Source organism: Hippocampus guttulatus, chromosome 7 (genome assembly GCF_054856545.1).
Source record: "Hippocampus guttulatus isolate MCC_2025c chromosome 7, RoL_Hgut_1.0, whole genome shotgun sequence".
NCBI classification, from domain to species: Eukaryota; Metazoa; Chordata; class Actinopteri; order Syngnathiformes; family Syngnathidae; genus Hippocampus; species Hippocampus guttulatus.
In genome coordinates, this window is record NC_141267.1 from 14,213,961 (window position 1) to 14,233,626 (window position 19,666).

The 19,666-nt window shown below is 42.4% G+C and overlaps 1 protein-coding gene across 1 annotated transcript in view; it reads left to right on the top strand.

Moving 5' to 3' along the window:
- agbl4 (AGBL carboxypeptidase 4) overlaps positions 1 to 19,666 on the top strand; it is a 266,670-nt gene that overhangs the window by 132,402 nt on the left and 114,602 nt on the right. Inside the window, exon 5 of the mRNA XM_086115268.1 lies at positions 15,414 to 15,630. Coding sequence (XP_085971394.1) covers positions 15,414 to 15,630 — 217 coding nt within the window. The remainder of the gene's footprint in view (positions 1 to 15,413; positions 15,631 to 19,666) is intronic.

Here is a 19,666-nt window from a genome sequence, read left to right on the forward strand (position 1 = left end):
TGAATTCCATATATGAGCTTTTAAGGGTTATTTAACCCTTTCGTGCACCATGTGACCTGATAACATGGTAAACTGTCCACTGTAGGGACCGCTATCCCTCAAAAGGTTAAATGTATTTATCTTGCTTGGGCCAGTTTTATGACATTGCCTTAAACTAAGTGTGATGCAATTGTACAGTACATGTTTTACATCTAAATTGTCTTGTTAGGATACAGTATAATGTGGCCATTCCCAACCATTGTTCCCTGGCACAATAGTAAGTTGTGAGGGATCATCAGGCATGTCGCAGGAAATTGTCTAATTTCACTTAAAGGGTCTGAAAAGTATCTATTATCTAGCTCTGCCAGTGACATATAGTGACAGGCATAACAATTAAATGTTCTTCCACTCGATGGCAATTATGTGCGTCCACTTTTGTGAGAGATTTTCATTTAGTGGTCTGGCGTGACATTTTTTTCCCCCCTTGTAAAGTATGTGCCTGTGCTCAATAACGTTTGCAGAACACTGATATGACGAATGCATCCGTGATATGGCATTACCCACAATGCACTGCGATAGATGGTGCTTTGTCATGCGACACTGTCTCACAGGTTTGTTTGTTTTTTAAATCAAGTCCAAATGGTAGTTTTATGACTGAAAGATGAAGATTTCGAAATGCTACATCTTGAATTTGAAGGTGAATCCCAATACTTTTGTCCACACTGCAGCTAAAGTCTGAAGCAGAGTGATGCAGATGCTTCATCCCAAGTGTTCCTGTGTGTGTGTGTGCGTGTGTGTGTGTGTGTGTGTAAATTTCGCCGCCATCCCGTGGTTTCCAGCACACGGAATGATTTACCTTTGTAGCGTAATGGAGCAATTTCTCTCTCTTTTTTCTCCTTCCCCGTCTCTCCTTTTTCCTCCTCTTTCAATCTGCAGTAAAATATTCTCCCGTTTAGCTCTGTGACAAGTCATCTGTCACTCACAAGAGCGAGGGAGGAGGCTCATCTGATGGATGAGCGTGTACCTGTATGCCCAAGTGTGTGTGTGTGTGTGTGTGTGTGTGTGTGTGTGTGTGTGTGTGTGTGTGTGTGTGTGTGTGTGTGTGTGTGTGTGTGAATAAAAGAGAATGCTGAGGAACTTTAATTTTTGAGGCTGTGGTTATTTTTTTCTAAAAGTAGTGATTTGTAACATCACAAACAAATCAATTTGTGTGTGTGTGTGTGTGTGTGTGTGTGTGTGTGTGTGTGTTTTGGGGTGGGGAAATGAATGACTCCCTGGAGAAGGAAATAAAATATTCATCTTATGTCAACTTTGGAGCAATAAACAATAACAACTAGCAGCAACTGGTCTTATTTGTGGCTCACTTGTTCTTCCAGCGTTGTCAGTTGTTTATTTGCCAAAAGACAATTATTATTCTGTGTGCAGATGCATGACTTGGGCTGACATGATTCGCTTTCAGCAATTGCCTTCCAAGGATTTCGCTGGAACATTCTGTTTGCATGCTTCAAAATGGCTCACAGGTCCGCCTTGATTGCCGGATGTGAAAATGCTAACCGCAACGTGCGGCAAAGATGACATTTGCTAAGAATACTCTTTCGAAACATTCACTTGACATTTTTCATATTTAATCTGTACAACGTGTTTATGAAGTGACGTTCTGTCCAAACTTGCATCATAAACTGTGAAGTTAATCATTTCATTTTCTACCTTGAGTACTTTGGATATCTAAAATGTAAGTCGACAACAAGAATGTTGTCGACTTACATTCCCTTCTTTCGAATGCAGATGCTGATCGCTGTCAAACCGCCAAAGTATAGCGCCAACTACTGCAGAGGAGGACTTACTCAATGTCAATTACTGCATATCATTTTTTTGCCTTAAATATCAGTGGCTGGTATTCGGCAGCCTTGATGAGTACATTATACCTTCTATGAAGCCAGTATCGGCCCGAGAACAGCAACTGATATTGTTCGTCGCCCATCCCTAATTTATTGTCATTGTACGGTATCGATAGCCCAGGACAAATTTGAGAAAATTTGTCCTGTCACAAACGAATCTTTTTAGAATCGATTACTCGAGTAAGAAGAGTGTGTCTGTCAGCAACAAAGGTCGATACAGAAACACCAAAGTGGCGAAATATTAGTAGCCGCAAATATTTTCTAATTATGTGGAAAAATGTGTTTGCGAACGACAACCGCAGAGCCAAATATTTTAGTCATTATACTGTTGGCAAGTGTATGCACATCTCTGTCCTCCCTGCTGAGTACAATCGGGCTAAGCAGACAATAATAATCAAAACAAGGAATGGATTCATGTTTTGTCCCCTACATTTTCAACATTTTGTTCAGACTCATGCATTAGTCACACATTTATTTATTTTTATAAGTGGATATTGCGTTGGAAAAAGCAAGAACAAATGCAAATTTTAGTTCGCACTCCCGCCACTAGTTTCTGCAGGTGTACCTAATGTTGTGGTCACTAATGTTCTCTCTTCAGTTCGAGCAGGATTATGCAACCACAGGGACAATTTCCACTGACCTTTAAGGAGTGTAGCCAAGGAAAAAGCCATTTAATTCCGGGGCGGATCCATTTAACCTTGCAGAGAACTTAAAGCTTGAAGATTGAAAAGATATTCCCCCTCTGTCACAAGCCACTGCCAAGTGAAAGACAAGACAAACATTAAATGAAGCTTTGGTGGAACTTTTCCAACTTGGTGGTCCACCATTGGAATTGTGTCCGAGTTGCTCAAGTCTTCATCTCTGCCCAACAAGTGTAATTTCATTCATTCATTCATTTTCCGATCCACTTAATCCTCACGAAGGGTTACGGGGGGTGCTGGAGCTCATCCCAGCCGTGTTCGGGTAGTAGGCGGGGGGACAGCCTGAACCGGTTGCCAACCAATCGCAGGGCACACAGAGACAAGCAACCATCTGCGCTCGCACTCACACCTAGGGACAATTTGGAGTGATCAATCAGCCTGCCATGCGTTTTTTTGGAATGTGGGAGGAAACCGGGTTACCCGGATAAAACCCACACAGGCCCGGGGAGAACATGCAAACTCCACACAGGGAGGCCAGAGCTGGAATTGAACCCGGTCCCTCTCCACTGTGAGGTTGACGTGCTAACCACCGCCACAAGTGCGCCGCCACAAGTGTAATTTGCTTTTAAAAAAAATAATAATATTCACCATCATCTGTGAAAGATGAACCGTGATATAGCGAGGGTTCGATATACTTTAGTTGCCGTCCTGGCTGCTCAATCCAATATGACTCAAAAACATGTCGGCAATAACACTAAAAGGAATGCACACTGATTTTATGCCTTATTATAAACCGTTTTTTCTACACTTGCTTGACGGTTGAGATTATTGTTATTTTTTTATCTCGATGTCAACAGTTTGACTCCGAAATGGATTCAATCAATCTCCGTTATGTCCGTATTTATATGAACAAACCTTTAAGGTTCTTAGGTTTGTTTATGGGATGCATAAAATATCATATCGGTTTCTGCCAGCCTAAAATGCTGCACACTATCCTTTAGGCCACACTGTATATTGTCCTTCCAAACGCATGGCACTTTGTTGTCGCATTAAGCTATAAAATAGAAGCACCATATGACACGCTATGCTTTTATACTTGTTTTCTGTATTTATGTTTGACACAGAACAGGCAGCTTTGTTTTCTAGTTGCAATGATTGGCTCTCTTTTTTCTTTTTCTTTTTTATTTTCAGAGAGAGTGCCATAAGCCTTTAAGGGCAGTGCGACTCTGGCTGCTGCTGCCACAGGCTCTTTTCTGTAATAGCCTGTAATTCCTTCTGTCTAGTGTAATCACCAACATGGCTTGACACACACACAAACACACATGCACGCACACACACACACACACACACACGCGTACAAACAAAGAAATCGCAAACCAATGGGAAATTTTGGACAGCTCAGTCAGACAGCACTCTTCACCTCCATGTGGTTATTATACAGAATGAGGAGAACATGTTTTGGACGAATGATGTTTATTCCCTCAAGTAGACTTTCAGAAAATTTACCAACCTATGCCAAGTTACACTAATGTACCTCTTTCGGTTTCTAGTTCGGTGTCACTATATTGTCCCTGTTTAGTGAAAACAACCTCTCCAAATTTGGTGAACAGTATACAGCAGCGGTCCCCGACCTTTTTTCTCCAAGGACCGGTTTAATGTCAGACAATATTTTCAGGGACCGACCTTGAAGGTGTGATGGATAAATACAACAAAATAATAAGATATGACCTGCATGAAAACGGTGGTATTTTCGTAACATAATGATAAACACGAATCATGACACGAGGAACATTCTATCTGGCTGCAACACTCTCTGGTCGCTATGGTAACATTTTAACGTGCCTTCAATATAAGATAAATCGCAAATACAAAGTGCATGAAAAATACAACTCACCATTGCCGCAAGCAGGCATACGTACCTCCGGTGATAATCCCTGGCGTGTGTGTGTGTGTGTGTGTGTGTGTGTGTGTGTGTGTGTGGATTGACAAAACCACTCTGTCATAGGGGGAAATATATAAAAATATATTTTAAAAAATTATTTTGGCTATGGTAAATATTTGGCCAATTACACAAATCTGGATTTAATTAAAATCACAAAGATGTGTGTGTGGGGGGGGGGGGGCGGGGGGTGATACAAAAAAAGCTCACAAAATTGGGGGAAAAAAAGAATTTTAAGAATCTCGACAAAAATCGTGAAAATAACTTAATTTGGGATTCACAATATTTTTTCGTGTTTTAAAACTTTGACACCCCTGTTATATATTAGTAGTATAAATACTCTATGAATATTTTCAGCAATTATTTGGGGTAAAGTGGTGAAATATTTTTAAAAAACCTCAATTAACATAAAGATTATATCTGTAAAACAACAAAAAAAAACATTGTTAGTAGTAGGAGGAGGAGTCGAGGAAGTAAAACAAATCCATCTCAAGTCATCAGAATTTGAAAAATAACATTTTCAGAATGTTGATTTGAATAGCATGAGCACTCGCAGTCGTGTCGTCGTGATCTTTTTTACTTTTGTGCAGGCTGCGTGGTTTCAACTTCCACTCAGTGACAGTGTACGTCTCAGTTTGAATGGGTGTCAATGGGTGCCCTGTGATTGACTTGCGACCATTCCAGGGTGTCGTCTGCCCAATGTCATATGGGATAGCCTCCACACCCCTGTGACCCAGTATGGTAAATGGATGAATGGATGGATGAGCAACATCTCAGAATTTGGAGATGGATACTACACAGCGACCTTATGCTGCTTTTTCTTCATGTTTCTTTTCTATTTTATTTTCAAGCCAAACAAAGGAGGTATTGATCAGGTTCAATGGCTTTATGGATTGCCACAGAACCTTGCATCCTCTCTTTGTTCTTCTCCTGATTGTCTCGTTGCGCACTTTCCATGCTGAAAGATGCTAGTAGTCGGACCAAGTGTGTCTGTGTCTGTCTGAGAATCTGTGTGTGAGGAGACCACACGCAGGTGCCAGACTCGCCCCACTGCGGCCCCCGTGGTAGCCGGAGAAGTTAATTGGCAGCATCTGGCTGTCTGAGAGGCCAAGTGCTCGTCCATTCCACCTTCTTCCTTCCTTCTTCCTCCTTCCCTGCAGCATACACCCCACCTCTGTGTGACGCTATCCCTGGCACGGGTGTGTGTGGGAGGAGGGGGGGGGGGGGTTGCTAGACACGGGGGCACGGAGGCAGGATGGAGGCAGAGAGTGAGGAGGGAGGCGATATTGGCAGCAGAGAAATAAAAATTGTGCCAATGTTATTGTGGCTAAAAGTCTGTACATGATCACGAGGAGATAAGTACGTAAGGGATCACTTCAGTAACTTGTTGATATGACTTGATGATCTTACCTACTGTACATGGTACACAAATATGCAAAAACCTTGGGTAGTAGCTGTAGTATCATTTTCCTCATTAGGAAGAAGAGGATTGGACACATGTAAAACTCTAAAGTCAAGCACAAGTTGTTCAAGCAAATGGGCAAATCATGCCCCCGCCCAAAAAAATAAATGAAATAAATAGACAAATAAATAAATGAATAGACAAAACAACTTGGAGAAGGATTACAACTCCCCGTTGGCCTTTTGCATTTCTTATAAACATCAACAACAGAAGCAGGTGAGCTCATCTCTGTAAGGGATTTACGTGATATCAGAATGTGTCACATGTTGCGCAGCCTGCCCGGGAGAATCATCTCATCGGTTTGTGTGACCTCATCTCACAATTACACGCACACACGCACAAGCACACTCTTACACGCTCAGGAGGATACACGATTTTGATGCCGAACTCGACATCGGCCGTCTGACTCACTGTGGGAGTCACACACGGTGAGGTCACCAGCGTTTTTCTCCTCCACTCGCGTTTTAGTCAATAGACATTGTGCTTGCAAGACGTAAGCCACAGCAAAGACTTGCTTGTGTCTGAGCAGTGCGACAGTCACGTCAATGCCAACAAGCTGCTTCTCAGGTAGGGAGAAGGTGGCTGTGTGTGTGTGTGTGTGTGTGTGTGTGTGTGTTCGCTTGCTGTATCCTGGTTTTGATCCCTACTGTCTTGAGACATCTTTTTTTTTTTTTTTTTTATGATGCAGTCTTCATGGCGCCAGGCTGTCTGTTCGGCCCGCCGTTCCACACGCACGCACTCGCGCACACGGACTGATAATGCAGTGGGAGTATAATGTTGCACCCGGGGAAATGCTGCATCACACAATTAATGGACAGACGCTTTCTGTTGTTTACCACAGGGGCTTAACGCTCATCGCTTTATTTCATACGAGTGTCTATTCGATATTCTCTCCGTGACATGTGTGTATTTAATGTGTACCTCCCCCCCTCCACCCCATTATTCCAAATGAATGTGCCCACAGGGGACCAGTGGCGCCAAAGTGGCGAGGGCGCAGTGATCATCTGCTTACCGCTAATTGCCACAGCGGCCCACAAGTCACAGAGGAGGTCGTAGTTTTTGTCCGGCCCAACTGACTAACTTCAACCCATCAGCCAGTAATACAGTCACGCGATGTCATGACATACGTCTCTAACAAGCTGTGCACTGACCAGGGGTGTGACAAGGATGCAAAAACAGACACAAAAGAAAAAAAAAAAAACAAACAAACTGAGAAAAGAAATAAGAAAGTAGCAACTTGGGATCAGCTTGGGCGTAAAATTAGGGACACAATTAACAACACAGAAAAAACTGCAGTAGTAAAATGAACTAAGATGAGTCTCTTTGCAAACTACAATAGTATTTGTACTTGTTAACTTCCCGTCCGACTCTGACATGTTTTTCTGAAGGCAGCGCAAAATTCAATCTTCTTACTGCGCATGTGCAGACTTGATTGAGGAAGAGGGTAGCGCAACATGCTGGGATATGATGGGGCCATTGTAAAGAGTGTTGCCCCCTTCTGGTCTGTATAGGTACTGTCACACTGCCGTTTTTAAAAAAATAGTCCTTGTGTAAAGCTGCAGTGGGGACTAAAAGACATGAAAAAGAATGCATATTTTTCCATAACTGTAGTGTAATTAGTATAAAGCTCTAAAGAAAGCACAGTTGACTATATCAGAGCTTGTTTTAGGGAAGTATAAAAATTGGAATAAAATGGAAAACATAATTGTGAAGGTAATCAGTAGTTTAAAAAGTAGGGAGGAGTTTGCTTTCTGAGAAGTACCATATTTTTCTTTGTGTTTAATGAATCTGTATAATGTATCCCTTTCATGTATAAAAAACTGAATTAGATTAGATTTTAACACTCTCCTGATCTATTCGCCTGTAAGTTTAAAAGCGTCTCCAAATGCAAACTGAAATTGAACGCACAATCAGAAATGTGTGCAACCATCTAACTCCATAACCCCCGCCAAAGTATTTTTCAGATGATTTATTCCGAGGGATGACAAAAAAAAAGGTTCAAAGCCCTTTTTTTCTTCAATATGACATCAATCTAGAAAAATATCACGGGGAAAAAAATGACGATACGAGTCACCAGAGATTAATTTCCATGCACAAGGGCAAACAAAACCGATCATAGGAGGATGAACAGCCTCGCTTATGTACTCGGTATTTAACATACAGAGGCAGCCCAACAAGCTAGCATCCTCCCATGAGTGTTTTATTTCGATGAGAATCTGAGATTTATGACTGCTCTCGCTGTTTTATGGAAATCCCTGCACATTAAATGTCTGCTGCGTATATTCCCAAGTCAGGTGCAACGCGATGGGTGTGATGCGATCGCAGCCGGCATTACTTCAAATAAATGTTCACCGTTGATGTTGCCGCCTCTGGGATTTGTCGAACAAATTCATTAACTAATTGAGGTGCCAATAATCAATATCAGCGCAAAGTCTGGATGTGTACAAGGTGGCGGTATCGGGCAGCTCTATGATGCGTTTGCTTCCGTTACAGATGGGAGCGTTTCATTAGGGATGCCACGCAAGGCTTTATTCTGACCTGAGAACAGCGTTAAATGTCATCTGGAAATATGTGACACCATCAGCACTTTTATTGGAGGAAATTCTTATTCGATAAGAAGAAGATGAAGAACTTAGTGCAGGGTGATTGAAAAACAATTCCCTATTTTAAAAATACTGTAAAAATGAGCGATCATTGTTTTGGTGAATGGCTGAATGTCCACTTTGTCTTTCATATGACGAGGGTTCCTGGTGAGATCAGTTGTGATTCCTTGATAGCTTGGGAAGCTGGTAGCGAGGTCTTGACACATCACAGAGAGAAGTGTCGTCAATGACTCTGGCAATATTGAAATATTTAAAAAAAAAAAAAAAAAAGGCTGGGTTAAAATGCGTCCCTGTACACTCCAAGTACTATGCGTTATTGAGCAACAAAGGTATGAAAACACTGTCCCGCGGCGTAACAGCAGGTCTACCAAAATCCCGCGCAACCTACAGGTTGCCTAGTAACAGTGCCTCCCCAATGCTTAATTTGCATATAAAAAGAAGACTGATGCCTCAGGAATTGACATGCCGTCATATGTACTCTCACACATGAATATATATACACGTGATGGATTACTTGGAAGTTGTTGATTTTTATTATTTTTTTTTAGGTGACTTAGTACACAAAACAAGGACGTGGGCCCAGGTTTGACAACAATAAGCCAACGTAGCATCTGTCCTCATTTCTGTTTGCCAAGAAGCATTGGCCCCTTCGGATGTAGATGTAGTTGCGTCGAGGGAATAAAAAAATGTGTCATTGGGTGTGAAATGTTTGCCAAACTGACTCTTTGCCTCAAATGAGCTGCCGGGGATCCGCAACGCAGGACAGCTGCTCGAGCTTATTTGAAAACGCGTAACCTTCCTAACAGTTGACGGGATGAACGTTTGACAAACTCAATGAGACAACAGCGAGGCGGACAATATAAAAGGAAGTGTGTATGTATACGTGTGTGTGTGTGTGTGTGTGTGCTATTTTTGTCCTGGTTGCCTTTGTCTGTGCGAGTGCTTGGAGAAACTCTGACTGATGTGTCCTCTACGCTTGATTGATTCTGAAATATAGACAAGGTGTCGCATTTGTGAAAGCTACCAATTTATAAGCCTTCATCTTCAAACTTCAAGACGTCTGCCCACACCGTCAATATGAGAGCTGAAGTTCAGAGCTAAGGATGGGGACGCCTCACTAAAGGCCAACTGTGTCAAATCCTCTGCGGTCTCCGTTATCTGATTACCTCCACCAAGCAGAAAAGCAAAAGGGATTGTTTCCCCCCCCCCCACTATAGTTGGTTAGTTTTTGTTGTTGTTAGCAGGATTGCACCAAAACTACACCGCAGATTTTTTTTGGGGGGGGGGGCATCAAAAGTAACCATTCAAGTCTGCTTTTCTCAAACATGCCATTGAATCACAGTCAACGCTTATTCAGCGTCAACAAAATAGCAGCACGAACAATACCAAGCTAGCCTTAGCATTGTAAACAAGCCACTGTTAGCCACGGCTGCAACCTTGCCTGACTTTTTTTTGTAATAGAATTTTCCTTTATCCCAAATATACAATCCATTTAAAGAAATCAATAAATAAAATAAAAAAAAGAGGTGCTAAACCTGTCAAACGGAATCGTGGCTAACTCTGCATCATGTTTTAATTAAGATATCCTTTAGTTTCCTCAGCTTTAATTGTCTCAGCTGCCTGCGGTCTCTTCGTAAATGAGCGATTGACATTCTTTTATTTTCCATAGGGGGATATTCTGTCATCGTTTTAGCAAATCTCCTAAATAACATATCAGCTCAAGGGGCTATAAGTGTGCCAGCAGGTGCCCAGTAAACTAAGAGTTACACAAGATAGAGCCAGAGAGGGTCGATTTTACTCCGGTGTTATTGTCTGGTTACACTGACAGTCTTAACAAAAATGAAAAGGTGAATTTATTTGGTACGGGGTTACAAAGCCCCCTTCAGTTTTTGTTCCTCATCTGAATAAAAAAAATATGAATTCTATTCATAGAATTGTCTAGCACCACTACAGAATGTGAATGTGTATGCTCCAGCACGGCAGGACTTCATGTCACTTTGTGGAACTGCTTTAAGCAAAGAAGAATTTATTTTTAGAATTTTCCGAGGGACCGTGTACTGTATGTTCATTGTTTTGTTTTGTTTTTTTGTTTTTTTTTGGGGGGGGGCGTTTTTAAAGATTTCCCAATATGGATGTTTTCCCCATCACAAAGTTATGAGTCACCCATGCGGACACATGAAGCACACTGAAAAATTGATTGCAATTCTAGGTTATTGTGTTGAGTTGACAACACCTCACATCTTGTCCATGTATTTTTCCCTTTGTAGTACTTTTCTGGGGGTTTTTTTTCATAACCTCCCTTAAGACTTGTCAGAGCACCTCCATATCCATCATTTTTTAAGCATTTGTTCTCTGTTCCAGCTGACTTTTGCCGAGAGGACTCTGCACTGGTCACCAGTGAATTGCAGAGTGGGTATAAACGAACAATCTTTTATAGTCGCATTCACACCTGCGGGCAGTTCAGTCTTAAATTGACCAAACATGCTTTTTTTTGGAATGTGCCCAATATACATTTTACATGTGCAACTTTTATAACTGTTCTTGACCAGGACTCTATTGTGATGTTAGACATGCAGACCACTCTTTCGGCACCTTAGCTGAGGTCTGCGTTCTGCCTTTATTATTTTATGTCTACATTGTGTTTGCTATGGTCGACTATTTGTAATTTTCTTTTTTTTTCTTTTTTTTTTTTAATTCTGCTCTGGAAATGAACTTATTTCATGACTTTGAGCTAGCTCACACTCGGTGTGAATGTGTGTAACATTGTGGATTGTTGGTTGTGTGTGTGTGTGTGTGTGTGTGTGTGTGTGTGTGTGTGTGTGTGTGTGTGTGCGTGTGTGTGTGTGTGTGTGTGTGTGTAAAATCACTGAATTGTAAAATCACGTCTGAGCGCCTTATCATCTAGGGGGGGGGGGTGTCTATTTTTTTTTCTTTCTTTCTTTCTTTTTTTCTTTCTCATCCCACATTGTGATAATTCTGTTTGGCCCTGTACCACGTCTCGAGATGGGCAGGGGAGAAGGTACCATTTAGATAAAACAAATTGACAGCTGCCAAAAAGAAGAAGCCACTGCTTAGATTAAACCTGGGGGACTGTGTGTGTTTTTCTCAAGCTTTTTTTTTTTTTTTTTTTTATCAATTTGTGTTTGTGGCTGTGATTATTTAAAGCTGGTACTCCTCACATTGTTGAAGCAGGCCTTACGGGCAACCACTTTCCATATGAAGTCAAAGAGCAGTTTTCCTGGCCTATACCGAGAATGCCATGACAAGCCGTAGTAATTAAAATCAATAGTCAGGACTTTTTCAGGCTTCGGCAAGGTCGCACAGCACCCCGTTGATTGGAAGAAGTTGAAAATGAGAGCAATTTCTAGAATAAGCTATTTCGGTCAATATGCCCCTTGTGGAGGAGCCTGATGTCTCCGTCAGCTTTTCGGTTTATTTTTTATTTATTTATGTTGACCTTACAACGTACCAGAATTCTTGAGACAAGAGGTCCGAAATTAGACAGATGCATTTTGCTCCACGCTGATTATAAAACTGCTAAGTCATCTGCCTCCCTGTCAGGGGGTCTGGATTCAATTTTCGGCTCGGACCTTTTTGTGTGGGTTTGTATAGAGCACCGAGCAAAACTGCACATAAGCATGTGGCTTATGTGCAGTTTTGCTCGGTGCTCTGGTACCCATATTACATAAACCGCCTTTCTTGTTTATGTAATAGTGGGTATGGACACATGAATTGTCAACGCGCTGAAAAGGTGAGATGCGTATATGTCACGTCACTCCCCCAGAAACGAATGTGAAGTTGAATGCTTCTGCGATCCCTCACTTCAAGCTGTAAATAGTTCTAGAGTTCCCCTTTCTAACATGTTCCATAACTTACAGCTGTTTATTGGACTGTCGTTAGTAAATAATCGTGTGTTAAGGCTCAGGTGTTCTCCTGGATTGGCTATTGTCAAATGTGCCAACCGCGGTAAAAAGTACTTGTTTGACTCGCCCACAGCACGAGCAACCCACGCTAAGCATTCACATACACTACAATTAAATCTTGAAAAATATCATTTACTCTCTACAAATTGTTACATAATTACATCTGGTAACATTTATGTTTTGTTTTGTTTTGTTTTTTTGATGCCTTGTTGATTAAATTTGCCACCCACTGCACATGTACTTTGCAAAGATAGTCACATGCAAATCTATTCTCCTCTCAATGTACTTTCTCACCTCAATCCCTTTTTTCTCAGAGTGAATAGTTCAGCTTTTGAGTTTGTTTATGCACAGTACTGTCAAATGTGACAAAGGGTACCAAAATAATTGATGCGCACTGTCCCATTGGGGTTCCAGGTGCAGGAATGTGCTATGCTACCTAAAGGGGGGGGCGCTTGAAACAATGCAGTTCTTTATTCTTAAACAGAGAATGGTCACGGCATTTGACAGTAGGAAGGGATTAGAAGAACAAGCAGGGCCATCCTGAACCGAAATCTAAAGGTGGCTTTTATCTGCCATCCATTTTGATACATTATGTGCTTGAACAAACACATCAAACTGTTTTCCCTCCCCTGCTTCCTTCCTCTGGGCTGAGTCAGACAGAGAAGTTCAGAGAGTTAGCGCCGAGCCGTCTGTCCTGTTTGTTGATTGTCAGGCCCCCGTTCCTATCACAAACCCGATACCATCTTCATCTCATCTCGTGCCAGAAATGCTCGCTCACTACAGACGGCCCTGCCATCCCACAGTCGCTACATACGCAGCTAACCCGCCATCCTTTCCCGCATATCAACCCCGGATCTGCCATCTCCCCACTCTCTTATCTTCTCCTTATCTCCTCATACCACCTTTCTTCCTGATCCAAGCACCCCAAACCCATCAATCAGTCATCTTCGTCCTCCTTTATCCTCTTTTCTCCAAGCGTCTGCGAAACGTTTTGTGGCGGAACTGTTTTCCCCATGCGGGGGGGACTTTTTACCGTCAGAACCCTCTGAAAGTGACAGTGCTGCAGATATACGGAGGGAAGCGGTAAAAGTGACAAGGTGGGCATGGATGCGCAGGCAGTCACGTGTGTGCCTGCTGCACCCTTCACACTTTGTCTCGGCGGTGTGAGCGGGAAACACAGTGAGAGAGGAAGGGAACGTCAGACGGATGAAGGGTGTGAACAGAAACATGTCACGGAAGCAGAGGAGCTGTGTGCACTGCAGTGATACCAGCCCCATACCCCATTGATTCTGCATGAGGCGCAAAGAGCAGTTGGCTCTATTTAGCTCAGGGCCTATAGGTGACACAGCGTGCATCTCACAGGCCAGGGAAGTCATCACGATGAAGGAAAATGCAATTCGGTTAAAACAAGATTCAGTCTCTTTCTGAAAGGGGGCGGCATGTTAGCCCGCTGGTTATCACGTCTGACTCAAAAATGTGCAGAGATGCGAATGTTGTTTTTGTTTGTTCACTGTGATTGTCAGACAACTGATACAGGGTGTAGCCGCGATCCCGAGCTTTATCGGCAAACCCAAACCCAATCGCACGCGGAGCAACAAATGCAACTGAACTGATTATTCGGAGAAAAAATATACCGTATTTTCCGGACTGCAAGTCGCTCCTGAGTATAAGTCGCACCAGCCATAAAATGCATAATGAAGAACAAAAAAACATACATAGGGCGCACTGGAGTATAAGTCGCATTTTGGGGGGAAATTTGTGATCAAATCCAAACCCAAGAACAGACATGTCATCTTGAAAGGCAATTTAAAAAAAAATAAAATGGAAAACAACACGCTGAATCAGTGTACAATATGCTAACGCTACATGACGCATAAACGACAAACTGAGAACGTGCCTGGTATGTTCAAGTAACATATTAAGAGTTATTCAGATAACTCTAGCATAAAGAACATGCTAACAAGTTCACCAAACCATCAATGTCACTCCAAATCACTAAATCCAATGGAATCTTCATCCTCTGTGTCACTTTAAAGCAACTCCACCAACTCCTGCAGCGCTTCCTCTTCTACGTCGCTTACATCAGACTCATCGTGGTTTTATCAACACAGGTCTAGAGCGGCCTTTTGCGGTTTAATGTGAAAATAACATGTGAAATGATATAATAATGTGTTAATAATTTCACCCATCAATCACTCCAGAGTATAAATCGCACCCCCAGCCAAATTACAAAAAAACTGCGACTTATAGTCCGGAAAATACGGTAGTTGGTGACTCGAACCCACACACCAGACGACCGAACCTTGCACGTATAGCAGCTTGCTGTGACCAAAAAAATGGTGTTGTTATTGGGAAACATTTAGAGGTGCCTCGCAATCTACTGTATCATACTTTATGGAACCACGAAAAACATTGCACAATTGCCGAGGCAGAAGCGGATCACTATGTCGCTATTGCTAGAGTCTAATAATATGAAGAGTTATGCAGTGGGAGGCAGTTGTCTAACCCACACCAGAGGATTTGCATTGTGTTTCTCGTCAGGCCTTTCCGATCAAGCAATTCATAAAAGTCAAGTTAATCTTTTTCGGCATCTGTATTGGAACACATTCCGTCACACAAAGGAAAATGTGATCAACTGGTACATATCAAGCTCTGCCTTTGAATGTCATCGCGGGTAGATAAACCGGAGGAACGTCATCGACTGCTGATAGCATTTATGATGTCCTTTTATTATTAATCTTTTTTTTATGTAAATCATGCTTGCAATCATGTTGCGCGGTATATACTGTCGACGTTGAGTAAAATATGGATGTTTCCAACTCATTATATATCACTGCTTTCAAGAGCTATCATGCCACCAAACACAACATTCAAACTCTTGAATGCATCTTTTACAATTCCAAACAGCGCCTTGCATCATTCTTAGACCATTGCTTGATTTGCCCATTTTTTCCTTTGACTTTTGCAGGCAGAGGCTTCCAGCCAAGAACGTGTACTACTACCGCTGCCCGGACCACCGGCGCAATTATGTCATGTCCTTTGCCTTCTGCTTCGACCGAGAAGATGACGTGTACCAGTTTGCCTACTGCTACCCTTACACCTACTCCAGACTGCAGCACTACCTCGCCAGCCTGGAGCACAGGAACCTTCCCTACCTGCGGAGGGAGCAGCTGGGACTCAGTGTGGTGAGTTAAGCGGTGGGGGAATGAAGTGCTTGTGGTGTTTATCGCATGGTAGCGCTGCAGAGGGGAGGTCACTCTTTGGGTGGAGTGTGTGAATGTGAGTAGGCACTGGGAATAAAAAGAGCCAGATTGGTAGTTTGGGTGCACTTGTTGGTCATCACGTCAGCCTCTTTTGTTATTATGACCAATGCTGCTAGGTTACAAGCCCCCAAGTCGTGTATGTGTGTGTGTGTGTGTGTGTGTATACGCACGCACGCGTGTGTGACTCAATGTGTCATGCACAGAGCTCTCACCTCTGCAGTCGCAGCTAGTGTATCATGCGCGTCGCCTCCAGTCTCGTCTGCTCTTATCAAATAATTGTAGGGGAAAAAGTCATTAGAAATGCTTGAGAGATTACCACTTTTGCTTGTGTCCTGCAAACATTTGTCAAGGAAAGCTTGCCTTCACGGCGAGAACGATGAAAGTAGCCCCATTTGTAAGGTGCACCTGACCATAAAATTGACATAAGGCTCAGCAAATGTTGAAGTCACAACATGGAAATGGTTAATGATGTTTTCAATAGTTCACGCCTATTTGCTAGACACCTGAAATATGTGATTGTGTTCACTGAAGGTGATTTCTAACCTTCATACTGATCAGTAAATTTGGGAGCTCATAGACTACGGTTTCATTTTTTGCAATATACGGTTTTTCGCCTGAAAAATCTAGTAAGAACCTGGGGTTTAAATTAGCATCATTAGACAGGGTTAGGGTTTCCCACAAGGTTTAGGATTGTAAATTAGGTTTTCAAGTTGGGCTTTGTCTGGTCATAGTCAAAGAGTTTGCGCTTAGACACACCTTTAGCGATACATACTGCATTTGAAGTTGTGCTTTTTTCAAGTATCCACAAAAATATTTACTGCATGTAGAGTGCCCAGCTAAGCCATTGAAAATTGAGAGGTGGTTTCCCGCTGATTAAAGAGCGTATTGTTTGATCCAAAATCCGACAACATTTTTGCACAAAGGCTCTCTCTACGTCTATTTGTGCTTCGTGTTTAAAGCCACGTCATTTGTCTGAGTGAGACAGAGGGTGAGAGTGAAAGGACAGACACGCTTGGTTTGGCGCAGTATTAGTATTCATAGTCATAGAGAGCTTTTTATGGCCGTATTTTTCTCTTTATGTTCTCCGGGCCCTGGGTGGCAGACAGCACGGCCCGGCCCCCTCATATCTCTTTCTGTCTGCTCTATCTCCCTCTTACCCCTCCACCAGCACCCCTCCCATCTTAACCCGGAACCCCCCCCCCCCCCCCCCCCCACTCCACCCCTATCCCCTCCCCACACCCCCAATATCTCTCCTTCTCTTTCACTATCTCATGCACATATGCAACTCCAACCACTCACACAGGTCAGAGGGGAAGGGATAAGGGGAGCTTTTTAGTCACATCAAACTGTAAAAAGACGTGCTGTGTTTTTTGATTTATTTATTTACATTTTTTTTTCTAAGGCTGACTGACTCATTTGCGGGACACGTTCACCTTCTAATGGCTGCACTTATCTTGCGAGGATGCAAATAAGCGCCAGGGCCATTTGTGCTGGCATTCTTCTTGGCGACTGAGTCATTTATTTCCTGTAATGTATTCCTATGAAGCAAATCTGCTCAGAAAGTGTTGTTTGCACTTGCTGCTCTCTGTCCGTTTCATGAGGCAGGTACTTTTATATTGTCAAACTGCAAAATGTGTTTTGTAACATCCAGCGAGACAGACCAAAATGGCTTCGGTGAGGTTGTTAATTGAGAGATCGAGAAAATGTTTGGGATGAATCTAAAGGGCAAACCAGCAGCATTTGAATACAATTTTCAAGTCAGTCTCGCAATTATTGATTCTCCTTCACTTTGGCGTCATTTTTATCTTTCCAATTGAGACAACAAAGGCCATTCCGATAACAAGAGAACACAAAAGTTCAGTAACTCAGGATGAATTTGGCCAATCTTAGATGGCTTTTCCTCACAGGAACCGAGCAACAACAAAAAATGATGATTGATTGTAGCGTTGAAGCTTTATGACCCAGTAAATCCTGAACGTTCCTACACAGACATAAAACGACGTCCTCGCCAACCTCGCAGTGAAATTCAGACTGCGATAGTTGGCATGAACATTGCCATGCCTTTTGAGACTTGGATGAAAACATTTGTCGTCTATAAGGGACGTCTTCGGATTCAAACATCAGTCGTCACCTGCATCATTTTAGTGTTTGGGAAGTCACTGTCCACTTATATTTTTATTAAAAATACATGTTTGCATATACAGTACATCTCGTCCCTGACAAACAGAAACCTCATATGTCCAAATATGGTCAATTCATTTTCAAATCGTTTTGAGAGCACTTCAGTGCATGCCGTCACCCAATACACCTCCGTGACTATAACTGTTGGGTGTTGAAACACTTACACCCCACTTACATACACCAAACATAAAGATGAAGCATTGAAGCAAGTCCACATGCTCCCTGGGGGAAGTGTTTTTTGGGTCTTTTTTCCCTCTTGCACATTTCCTATTTCTCCCGGTCCCCATCTGTCTGAGCGTTCTCTTTTGTAGCTCCCCCTGACAATATCTGAGTCACCCTTTTTCCTCCCCCAGAGGCACTGATGTTCAGAAACCTTTTCAAATACTAACAAAAAACCCACAAAAAGGGTGCTTGCGTTTTATTCCAAGTATTTCCTTATCTAGAGACGGACACCGAAGGCACCTTGTTTGGCCACCTTGCCAGTCAACTTTTTTTTTATTGTGCCCTGTAAAAAGTGGCTGCCTGAGAGAACGACGCAAGTAACACAAGTTGACCCCCCCCCCCCCCACCCAAATGGGAAGGGCAGGGCTGTTACGCTATTAGTCACCTCTGACATAGTGCAGACTCTACCTGTAGTCCGGATGGAAAGTAGGTGTAAATGAGAGGCCTGAGGGTGGGTTAAGTCCTCACACACTGTGAAATTTGTGTGAGCTCCAATCCAACATGCATGGATGTTATATTCCCTCAACAGTTTTACTGTCACTGATGTTCGTGTCATCCACTCTCTTGACTGACCAGCTCCTACTTAGAGATGGTGTGACAATAAGTGTGAATGCTCTTCTGACTTGGTCATTGTTCAAGTTTTAGAAGCAGTTGTAAAAATATTAAGTTCGCATGCGCAATGTGGTTTTTGCAAAGACCTGAGATGAAGTACAATGGCTGATTTTGCCAGGGGAGAATTTTTATACTCATGTACAGAGTTTTGAAATGCCAGAAACAAAAATGCCCTGCAATATAACTTTTACTCAGCAATTCAATTTCTGAGCTTCGATATGATCTCAAGGTTGACTTGGAGCCAGTCAAAAAAATAAAAAAAAAAGGAGTCATTCGATATCACCTTTAACAAAAACTCCACTCAACGCCGACGTGCTGTCCAAATTTAAATTTTGTATGGGTTCATACATTCAGTGTCTATGCAATTGGGAGGAATTGAATCAAAGATCGCCTTTTATGCTGTTGGTGGCTTACTTAAAATTATCAGTGATGAATTCAATGATGTTTGTTGGCCTCTTCTACTTACACTTTCAATTCTCTCACTTCAAACTTCGCTTTGCACTTGCGTTCCTTTGATGTTCTATGTTGAGAGCCATCAGAGATCAAATGAGAAATAAAGTTCAACCGAAGAAACAGTTTTATTTTTTTCAGCACACATCAAAATTCACGATATTTCTTGTCAAACATTAACAAGCAAATTGGGATGGAGGGTCATCAAGGCCTCAGTTATCCGGGTCTTCAGATCATCCATGCTTATCAAACTCCAAAACACCACAAAACTTCTTTTTTTTTTATCCATTTAAACGGTCTTACCTGAATGGCCGCTCAGGGTCAGTGTCAGCCGCAGTGACTTAACATCACTTAGACACTCATGATTGAATTTAATTCCTAATCCCGTCTGCTATCGGTGTTTAGGTACCATGTCTGGGTGTGCGCTCAGTGGGAGTAGATTCTCAAGGAGAGACCTTTTTTTTGTCAATTTGTGTGCATGTGTGTGTGTTTA